A 12,081-nucleotide genomic window follows, 5' to 3' on the forward strand; every position below is an offset into this window, starting at 1 on the left:
TTTTTTTATAATTTAAAAGTTTATGTATATAATAAATAATTATAAAAAACATTTTTATATAAAACACAATATTTCTTTGTTATTTAATGTACAAATTTAATGTAGAAATAAAGTATTAAATATATTTAATAATCTATTATACTTGTTTTGGGTATATCTATCTACTTGTTTTGAGTAATCTAATTTTAAAAAGTTATAACGTTCTAATTTTTAATATAAATAATTTTCAAAATTAATTTTTAATTTAACTTAATTTAATTTTAAACTTTTAATTAAGCTAGATTTTTGTTTATATAGTTTTTAATTATATTAATTTAATTTAATTAATTTAAGTCATTAAACTTAATTTAGTTAAGAAATTAACTTATCTAATCCTCGATATAATTTTTGTGTGTGTGTAGTATATATATTTAATAAATATTTGCGTAAGGCGTGGTTTTACCTGTATGAACGGGCCTTTATTATAGATACACAGATGAGACTGCATCCGTGTTCTAACTGGTTTTGAAAATGGGCCGTATTATAATGTAGTATTATTGCTGGACTCAGTTGTTTATCGACTATCAACGGAGAAGGATTTTATTCTTTGACTCTTACAAATTTCTTCATAAAAGCATATGTTTTTTACACAGTGGACACTTTAAAATAGTGCGAACAATTTTAGACTATATTTTTTTTAATATAAATTTTATTGTACAAAAAGTTAAATCGAAAAATCAATAAGAAGTAACATCGTGCTTATTTTTTACTTATTTACTCGAAAATCATAGTGCATCGACTATTAGAATAATGTTGTGCAAAAATGTTGGCTTCTCGTATTATTTTACAAGAAACTTTCGTAGAAACTTTCACGTAACTATCAATCCTCTTCGCAAGATGATCAAAGAAACTGGTAATGTCAAATCTGTCAATACCGGAAATATAATTAAACCTCCACGGATACTAATAACAGGTAAATAGTTAATAACACTTAATAAGATAACAAAAACTTGTTTTCATTAAATTAATATATTTAACAAATTTTATATAATTAAAAAATTTTAATTAAGTAATATTATTACCCGTAAGAAAATATGCAAAAATTACTGCACAAATATTGCATATTTTGTATATTTTTGTATTGCATATTTTCTGCAGAAAATTTTGCAGAATTTTATGTAATGTTTTCTGAAGTATTTTGTCTTCAGAAAAAATTACTTTACTTTTGGATAAAATTCTGCAAAATTTTCTGCAGAAAAGTTCTGAAGGCAAAAACTTTGTACAAAAATTTGTAAAAACTGTAGAAATTTATGCACAAAAATATGCAATTTTTTGTGCAGTAATTTTTGCATAATTTTTTCCTACGGGTAATATTGATAAAGTACGAGAGATACGAAAAAATAAGGATAAAATACTAGAAGCTGCATATTTATTTTATTTGTTTTTATATTGTGTTTTTATATTTTATTATTATGTATTTTAATTAATTTTAATTTTTAGACTGTGCACTGTCATTTTTGTAAATTTTGTTTTGTATTCTAGCAACTTTTTAAAGAATTCTGTATAACATTAAAACATTAAAACATTCTATTATTTTAATAATTTTATTTGATGTTAAATTAATTTTATTTATCTATTTTATATTCTTATCTGTGTTTATTAACCTTTTAATCTTTTAAAAATTTTAAATAATTAAAAAATGGAAATTATTTTTAGTAAATATGACGTTATATTATAGTATCATAATATTATTATATTAATTGGTTATTAAATGTAACTATTTTACATTATATTTTTACATTACACTTGACACATTTCTGTTATAAAAATTTGAGTCAGTTTTGAGAGATATTTTACACATAAATACAATTACACCAACAGGAAGATTTTGCAAACATTGCACAATAATAGCATTATTGTGCTAAGATGAGTCGCCATAATGCAACAGTTTTGTCAGAATATAATTCTTAAATAATATTTGTTAAAGATTAAACAAATATAATTTAAAACATAACATAAATATTTTGTAATTATTTCAGTATTTAAAATTATCACATTATAATTTTCAATATTTTTACAATATAATGTAGCAATAATGCAGCAATAATAAAATATTTATAATATTTGCAGCATTTGATTTTTAATATTTAATTCAAAATTAATATCAAAAGGTATTACAATGAGTTTAACAAATATTGCTTATTCAATAGATATTTAATAAAGATTGAAAAAGAGACACTTTGACAGATTAGTTGCGTCCATTGGAGAGTTAATTATCTTATTGATAGTAATAGACCGGCAAACACAGAACATGTTGTAATATTGCTGTGATGTTGCTACAATGTTATAACATTGCCGCAATGTTGCTGCTATGTTCTGTGTTTGCTGGGAGCGGTCAGAAACTTTTAAATAATTCCTACATTATAATGCACAAATATTGAAACATGCAATATTACACATTCCACGTTTCAATATTTGTGCATCCTAATTTAGGAATAATTGAGGAATAATTTGAGTCTTTTGTGCACAATTATATTTCTAAATGTCTTAAACGTGTTATGACTAAGATATTTTTTTCAGTTTTTGCACAATTTTTTTTTTTTGAATATAATTGTGCAAATGTGCTGTTAAGATGATTTATCATATCGCTATTGTTATGCTAACATCACCGCAAACTCAAGTGTGTAGTTTTACACACTTTAAGTGTGTAAACTTATGTAGTCACTTTTTACACGTCTGTACGTGTGTATTCGTTTTTATCTGTGTAATTGTACACACCTTATTGTGTATTTTTACTGTGCATTTTGACACTTAAAGTGTGTAAAACTACATACTTGGGTTTGCAGTGATATTATTCCAAAATTTAATTGCGCAAACATTTATTAATGTTTTATAAAAGGTTAAGGTTTTTATACATCTATTTTCTCAACATATGCCCTCATAATGACGGATTATAAATCTTTTACAATATTTTGTCATACAATTTTATAAATCTTTTCCTATCGGGGTATATGGATGCTCTCTTCGTCTTGTAAATTTTTATTGATGTTTGCGATTTTTTTTTTAGGTGGTCTCGGACAATTGGGTACGGAATGCGCGAAATTACTTCGTCGAAATTACGGCAATGAGAATGTCATATTGTCAGACATTATTAAACCATCGGAGGAGAACTTGGAGAACGGTCCCTTCATCTTCGCCGACATCCTCGACTTTAAGGGTCTACAGAAGATCGTTGTGGACTATAGAATCGATTGGCTCATCCACTTCAGTGCTCTACTTAGCGCTGTTGGTGAACAAAACGTACCGTTAGCCGTCAGAGTCAACATCGAAGGTATATGGAATCATATGATTCACGTCTGTTATCAAATCAGATCAGGATCGCGTTTTTTTAGCTTTATATTACTACGTCACGTAATTACTTCTTGTTTTTGCTTTAATACTTAATAGAACGCAAAACCTCTCGTGCGAGGATGTACGTAGTTTTCCGCAAACTGCGTCCAAGTGAAATGGAATGTTGTGCCGACGAGTAAATTTGTCATTACGATATTAATTATGATGCGGTCGTGATCACGAAGGGAAGAAAGTGTCCGGGAGAAAGCGGACACAGAGTAACAGTCGAAACGCGATAGATAGTACCGCGATTTACGAAAACATGCTTGATAAACAGAATTGAGACCGTTTTGAGGGATATACGCATATCCAGATAGCACAGGTGAATAAGAAATCGTAGAGATATATTATTATTATGAATATCTGCTTTATTAAGAAAATACATATTTGAAGAATTCTTTATAAAGTATCTACAATCAAATCAGTGTCAAAATATTCTTCAGAAATTTATTATGATAAACTCTTTGTAATTCAGATATTTAAATATCTTAAGAATTTGTAAAGGTATTTTTTCAGTGTTTTTTACTACGTACAATATTATAGCAGTTACATTGCCAATAAAAAAAAAAAAAGAAAAAAATTAATCCGTGATTTAAGCAATTCTAATTAGACAATTTTTTTAAATTATTTGTAAGTCGCCAGTAATAAAAAACCAATTAAAAAGAATTAATGACGAAGTCGACTTTAGCTGGCAAGTATTCTATTCAAATTAAGATGACGTTTTGGCTTTCGCTTTGAGCTCTTATCAAGTACATATATAAATTAAATTCTTTAATAACACGGTCACACATTTTTATTAATTGTGCCAGAAAACTATAAAATTGAAACCAAATGCAATTCAAGTAACTCCAAAGTATGTAGAAAAGATAAAAAAGAAAAAGAAGAATTTGAACTCAAAGCAGAAAATAATGAGACTTGCATTTTTATTTTAATAATTATTAAAGACATAGAAGTTAGTAAACTCACGTGTTTGTTACATTATCTCGTATCAATTAAAAATTAAGTGTCACAGATTAGAATGTCATATAAAAAACTACAATCATTGAGAAACCCCAACATAAGAAAGAGTACAATGGTCTTTAGTCAACTATAGCATATGTTAAAGTAATAGATGCTGAGCGAGCGTACAGTATTACGAGTGAGATTGACATTGTTGCCAATAGAAGTCATAAAGTTTCAATAATATTATTGTAAATCTGGTTTAAAATTCTCGGTGTCTCTCTGAAGGTTTATACTATTGGTGTATTTTTTGATAAAAATCATTTCTGCCAACTCTCTTTTTCTTCGATGTTTCTCACTATGTAAGATGTCTGGTTAATATTTAAACTGCAAATACAATATAACAAAGTATATAAAAGTTTATAACAGAAGACTACTTCAATAATAGTTTAAGAATTTACTGTGCTATCTGCATATATACATGTATAAGGAAACATATCAAATCAAGAAAAAATATAATTTAGATTTAGTTTGATTTAAAGTTAAATAAAGTTATTTAAGAATAATAAAGAAATAGAAGCAAAACGAGCAAATTAAGATGTAAAATTTAGTGGAATTTATTATTATAAACCAAATCAATTATAAACTGTCCGTTTCGACTTACTTAGTCTTTCTCAGCAGTAATTTAACATACAATAATTTAATTTAACATAGAAAATGAGTTATAAAACGATTACATCACAATTTAACGTTTAACATGTCAACGGGTTACAAAAAGATTCGATAATTATAGTCAGATAGAATAAAATTTGGTCGGTGAAATGATTGTAAAATACAAAAACTTCTTGTTTCATATTAAATTTCACTTTTCAAGGTACAAACTTATATGGTCAAACGTTTCTAAATGATTAATGAGCATTAGTAAATTAACTCATAATTATTTGGACAGAAAAAAGGGGATTTCCAAAATTTCTGACATTAGACGGCCATACTAAATCCATCATGTGAAAACAAATTTTTACGCTGCGTAGTTTTCAAGTAACAATTAAAAAAATGCACGCTTTATGCAGTTCCGATTCTTATCCATTACGGTAAAGAAAATCCACTTAAAAAAAAAGTTTACACAAGAAAAAATCGTGACTTTTTTAAAAAGAGTTCAAAAACTTGTTTTTGACTTTTTTTTCAATTTTTCTCGACGGCATTCGAAGTACACTTAAAACCCCTAGAAAAGTACTTTTGGATAAAAATTTATCCGTTTTTATGCAGAGTCTACGTCGTCAAAGTTTACGAAAAATCTTGTTTATTTGAGCGTTAAAGGAATAACAGAAGATTGATTGCAGAAATGTTACACATCAAGAGCAGTCGTACGGTCTCAATTTAAACAAAGATACCGAACTTAAAGATACCGAACTGTTAGATGAATCTTATTTTGCCATCTTAGACAGACTTAAGAATAACAATAAAAACATACACTGTTAGGAGAAAGTATAAATAACGCGCTTATTACAAATAAAAAACAATGTCAGCCGATTAGATCGAATTTTACAGCAAGAATCCAATTTAACGCTTGAACATTGCGAATTGATCGAGATATACGTCAAGCATAAATTAAAATTAAATACTTCATCTTTTGCATCCACAGTGAGTAAATAGTTCAATAATATTTATTTTTGTTTGTGCTCACGTTGTACTTATTTAGTTTTCTTACTTTTTTATTTTCCTCAGATTACAAATTTTATATTACTTTTTAACTCTATTTTATTAATTTAACAACAAAGTTACTACGATTCTAACTATGAACTCAAGCTATTTTCGTATAGAAATAAGAATCAGTTTTGTATTTTACAAACCATTTCACCCACCAAATTTTATACTATCTGACTATAATCACCGAATTTTTTGTAACCTGTTGACATGTTAAACTGTATGTAATTGTTTTATGACTCAATTCTTTGTTTCTTTAATTAATTAATTAATTTGTTTGCAATGTCTTAATTTATTTCATATGTATGTTAAATTACTGCGAAGAAGACTAAGTAAGTAGAAACGTACAGTTTTATAATTGATTTGGTTAATAATAAAAAATTCCACTAAATTTTTACACCTTAATTTGCTCGTTTTTGGTCTCTATTTTTTTATTAAAATATCAGTGCTCTTTTAAAATCTTTTCTTCCTTGTTGATTTTAATTCTTAAATGCCACAACTAAATACATCAAAATGACGATTTAACTTTGTTAATTTTTTGTAGAAAAACGGAAAGGAATTTGCTTTTATTTCATTGTAACATATTGTAAAAAATGTTAAATAAAAATTTAAACCATTTTATTATTTTATAAAAATTAATAAGTAGTAATGTGTAAATTCTTCAAGTTTACACATTTGCTGTTCCTACAAGACAATTAGAAAGCAAAATGGTACAAACTTTATGAACTTAAACTATAGTGTTTTATAAAAGTCGGTTTTTTTGTATTTGTATATTGTATTTGAAGCAAAAAATTTGCAAAGTTAGGTGTTGCTTTAATCTGTCTAGATGTATCTATATCCCCTAAAAGAAAAGGCGTGTGAAACTATGTAAATTTTAGACATTAAAAATATTTTATTTTCAAGATATTTGTGAATGTGTGTTTACGTTGCTCACTATTAATTAATTCATTGTCTGTTTTTTTTTTTGTAAATTAATAGGAAGGCACAATGTCATCGAGTTGGCGAAGCAATATAAATTGAGGATCTTCATACCGTCGACAATTGGAGCATTCGGTCCCGACTCGCCGAGGAATCCTACCCCGAATGTCACGGTGCAACGACCCCGTACGATCTATGGTGTTAGCAAGGTTCATGCCGAACTTTTAGGAGAGTATTACCATCATCGATTTGGTCTCGATTTCCGGTGTCTTCGATTCCCCGGTGTAATTAGCAGCGATCCACCTGGCGGCGGTACCACTGGTGAGAAAAAAAGTTTTCCTTAATACTTATCGCTTATTTAATAATCAATTGCTATCTTTCCTTATAATAAAAACGTCCCAGGTAGTGCGTGCACGCACGCACACATTAAAAAATTATTTATAAGGTTTTATCCAGGATGTTTATAATCGAGTTCTAGAACACATTTTTCATGAATTGAAATGTTCACTCGAAAAACGTTAGATAAAACGTTTTTTGTTTCTGGCAAAAATACATTTAAGAAAATATATTTTATTAAATGTTTATATTTTATGGATAAAGAAAATTTTCACAATATTTTAAACAAAATATTTCAATAAACAATATTATATACAATAACATATATATTGTATACTTAAAATATTTTTGCTGTCTATATTTAGAATATTAACAAATATATTAATAATCAAATTTTAAGAGACGTGATCAGATGAGCGTTTCCATACATATCATACGGTAAGAGACTGTATATACATCAAAGCGTGCTTAACACATGTATTTATACATAAAATGTTATAGATTTGGCGAGCCAGATTATAAATAATTTACATTTATAAATATTTATAAATAATACATTATAAAAACATTATTTATACATAAATATTTTTAATAAATATGTTCAGGATAAATTAATATTAAAAAAAAATTTATAAATTAAATTAAATTAATAATTAAAAAAATAATTTAATTATGGTAAAAGTTGCATAAATAAAAACTGACTCACACAGTTAAAAATTGCATTACTAAATTAATTAAAGTAAATTAAAAGTAAACAAAATATGTAATATATATATAGATAATAATAGGTAATATTATTATAAATAAAGTAAATTTATAATAATAGAAAATTTATTTATTTATAAGAAATAAATCTTTCTTAAATATATAAAAACGTAAAAGCTGTGTTGTCGTAAATTATAATTTTAGAAATATCTTTGGTATGTTTTTTACTACTGATCATGTTTTATAAATTATACATACGTTATAATTAAAATGTATATAAACTAAACATGTAGTACTATCTACGCTTAGGACATAACAGAAACGCGTCTTTACTTTGTAATGTTTTATGTTTGCAATGATTTGTTTACTATTAAAACATCATTCACCGTTAAGTACATGGAATGAGTTAATGTAATTTTTCTCGTCGCGGGTTTTTTTTTTTAGTGTATTTGTTAATATCTCATCTTTAAGAATTCACTGTCACGGAATTTTAAAACATGAGATTTTTCAAACGAACATTTGCGTGTTCAAGTTTTCCGATTCATGGCAAGATAATCATATTTATGCTTAAGGAACGCTTAATGCCGCATGTAGAATAGGTTGATAACTGAAAATTATTATCTTTTACCTTCTTTTGCAAAGAACTAGAGCATTAACTGCGATTGAAGTAACTGCATAATGGTAGAATGTATCGTTTCTCAAGGACAATATTACTAGCAAATAATGCAGCGAGTTTCCTTGGTTGGTTGTTTTTGCTTTTTTCTTAATTTTCAATGCGTAAAGTACCAGGAAATATACGTTCGATGAAAAACATGTTTTTATATACATGTCATTTAATTATACGTATGTGTATTACACGTTTAATAGATTTTCAATAATTTTTTTTTTACGCTTTTGTAGATTACGCCGTAGCGGTATTTCACGAGGGACTGTTAAACAAAAGATACGAGTGCTACTTAGAGCCTCACACGAGACTGCCGATGATATACATCGAAGATTGTCTATCGGCACTTTTTCAGTTTTTAAATACACCTGACAAATGCTGCGTAGACGAGTTTACAACGTCACAGCCATGAGTTTCACCCCCGAGGAGCTGTTTATGAACTCCTTAAGTATATACCGGATTTGAAAATTACTTATAAACCTGACAAACGACAACATATTGGTACGTACGGACTGCACCAATTGCTAAACAAACATTAGTGTAAATGACTAAGAAAAATATTAAAAAAATAAGATTTTAGAATAATAAATTACAAATTAATATTTTTTTAATTTTATTTTACATACAGATTTGATTAAAATATTTTTTTTTTTTTAATGTAATTACATTAGGGTATTTTTATTTATTCATTGACTGATGCAGTGACTAAATCGATTATGTAACAAAGATAATTGAATTAAAATTTATATGTCGATATGATTTCATTCAGCGGAAAGCTGGCCGCAAGTTTTTGACGATAGCGAAGCACGCCGGGATTGGGGATGGAAACACAAATATGATCTACAGAGGCTGGTGGAATTAATGGTGCAGGATGTTAGCACGAATTTTCTACCGAAACATCGATTGAAAGAGGTCAACAGCTATGTATAATTGCATAAAAATGTATACATATTGAACTTCTTTCAATTGATATACGCCTTGTGAGCTTCTCTATTATGAATTTAATACATGTGGCTTCATCAAAGTTCTTCAATGGTTCGAAAGAAACAACTCATGAAAAAATCGCTAGTTAATATAATTATGTTAAAATAAATTTTTGAGAAATATTTTCATATTACGAGGTGGCGCAAACAAAGTTGTAGACTGATATCTTAGATCAGATAAAATTAGATAAAAAATAGTGATTTTCTTGTTACAAGAAACTTTTTAACTATATCACGATTGAATTTCGGAACTTTTTCGAGACTAGGTAGAAAAGAGTATAATATATATATCACTGAAATTTCAAATAATAAAAATAGTAATATAATTAGATTCTAATATGCTAAAAATAAATTTTTTATTCTAAACATTTTTTAAAAATTATATTATCAAAAGATATAGGCCATAAAAATTAGAATCTAGGCCCATATTTTCAATTCTTTTAATAATAAGTACGAACATTTGAGATTTTATATGTATACATAATATAAACCACATCCCTAAAGGTACATTTATCGATAAAAATGAATTGAGAATATAGATTCTAGAGATTATTTTGTATATAAATATTTATTAATTCTAATTTGATAATTATTGATAAAAAGAATATTGATAAATAGCAATAAAAATATATAACTAAAGAAATTTCGTAAATAAAATGCGAAAAATATACATATAATATAAAGACAGAATGGTATGTGTTAACTCTGATCCATAGTATCTACATCCATAAATTCTGTAAAATCATCGTCGTTCAGCATTTCTGCAATATTTATTGGTGTCATTTTATTCTTTTTGGAAGGCGTTTGATAATTTGTTTTTTGATCTTTTCTCGAAGGAGTGCCGATCGTGTCTATACTTCTCGTAGGTGTAGCATATCTATTCCTCTTTGGTGTCCCAGCAAACTCTGTTATTCTAGAAGGTGTAGGAAATTTATCGCTTCTCCTTGAAGATAGGCTTCCGGGAGTTCCAACCGTACTTTGAGAGAATTTCTCTTTGCTATCTATATCTGCCAATAAATGTTACATATGTGTAATATGAATGTTAAAATACTTTTCCCTTAAAAATTCTTTCTCTTCTTTCTTACCTTTATCACTCTCGTCCTCAGAAAATTGCACGACTTTCACTAAAATATGCATTGGGATGTAAAAGTGGTTTGCTTGCTGATTTGTTGTGGATAACTTCAAAATACTTAGCACATGCTAAATGATATTGTCCATCCTTGGCTAAGTCTAATATTTCACTCACATCTAAAATAGAATACAATTTTTAAACATAAAAAAACTTTTGGTTTTGGAATAATGACAAAACTAATGGTCTTACTAGAGGCGAATATGCCGCAACTTGTTAACTTTTGGCAAAGCGAATCACGATCCATATGTCTGAAAGGACAACCGTGGTATTCTCCAGGTCCAACTGAACTAGATATAATCTTTTGACAACCATATGGAGTATAATTTGTTTGTTTCCCTTCTTTACCATAATAGTGCCTAATGGAGTAGGCGTAATTTTTTTCAAATCCAACTCCATCTGTTTTTTTTGAGAAGGCGTCTCTCCAAAAACGAAGAGCATCTTCTAGGGTCACACCTATACCTTTTAATAATCCATACTGCATGCGCCCTGAATTTTTTAAATGATTGTTGGTTAACAACGCTTCGTGAAGTGTTCTCATGCATAACGGATATGATGATTTTGATAACTGAAAATAATTTACAATAGATTTTAAATAAAATGACTTAAGAAAGTACAGTTTCCAGCTAAAATAATTGACTTATACATCATTCAGTTTTATCGATGGGTGTGGTTGTAGTTGACCACACAACACGTGCCATGCCAGAAAAAGCTGAAGGAAGACCATTTAAGTATTTAGTCAATCTTTCATCATCTGATATATTGTGTATTGAATTTTTTTTTTGCATTCTGTAAGATATAGAAATTAATTGAATGTAATGTAACTTTATGTCTGCAATCTTGGACTTTTTTGGCATCAATAAAATTTTATTCTCAGATTTGTTTAAATTTTAATAAAAATTTTCATAAATTTAATATTAAAAAAAATATATAATATACATTTAAGTTAAAAAATTATTTTATAATAGAAATGTTAAAAAGTAATCGTGAATTTTTCCAAATTTTTTGAAAGCTTAGAACAAAAATGTAGGCTAGACTTAAAGACCCAAATTGCAGATAGAAATAAAATGGTTAAATGGTAATCTTTTTTTGAAACTAATGAAAACTACATACCTCTAATCCTGTAACTAAATTTTTTCTAAAATAGGAGGAACAAACACAGAACTTAGATCCATATGAGTAATATATGCCATTCCTGCTTTGAGGTATACTTTCCGTCCTTTAACCAAATCAATACTTTTTCGAAGGTACTTTATAAATATCAGTGCTATCAATATTTGTAACTTTTCCACAAACCAGCTAAGCTCTCTTTCAGATCAAGTTTTTCATCTTGG

The 12,081-nt window shown here is 27.4% G+C and overlaps 1 protein-coding gene and 1 pseudogene across 1 annotated transcript; one reads left to right on the forward strand and one right to left on the reverse strand.

Annotated features, from left to right (window-relative positions):
• The first annotated feature begins 601 nt into the window (after positions 1–601).
• Positions 602–9,726, forward strand: LOC118648611 (L-threonine 3-dehydrogenase, mitochondrial-like). The gene is given in 7 exon segments (XM_036294941.1): positions 602–952; positions 3,047–3,310; positions 6,991–7,251; positions 8,872–9,009; positions 9,012–9,068; positions 9,071–9,136; positions 9,405–9,726. Coding segments are annotated over 7 exon segments (1,110 nt in total). The 5' UTR covers positions 602–789; the 3' UTR covers positions 9,566–9,726.
• A 320-nt stretch (positions 9,727–10,046) lies between these two features.
• On the reverse strand, positions 10,047–11,536 carry LOC118648609 (annotated as a pseudogene).
• Between the last annotated feature and the right edge of the window lie 545 nt (positions 11,537–12,081).

This window comes from Monomorium pharaonis, unplaced genomic scaffold (assembly GCF_013373865.1).
Source record: "Monomorium pharaonis isolate MP-MQ-018 unplaced genomic scaffold, ASM1337386v2 scaffold_541, whole genome shotgun sequence".
Taxonomy (NCBI): Eukaryota; Metazoa; Arthropoda; class Insecta; order Hymenoptera; family Formicidae; genus Monomorium; species Monomorium pharaonis.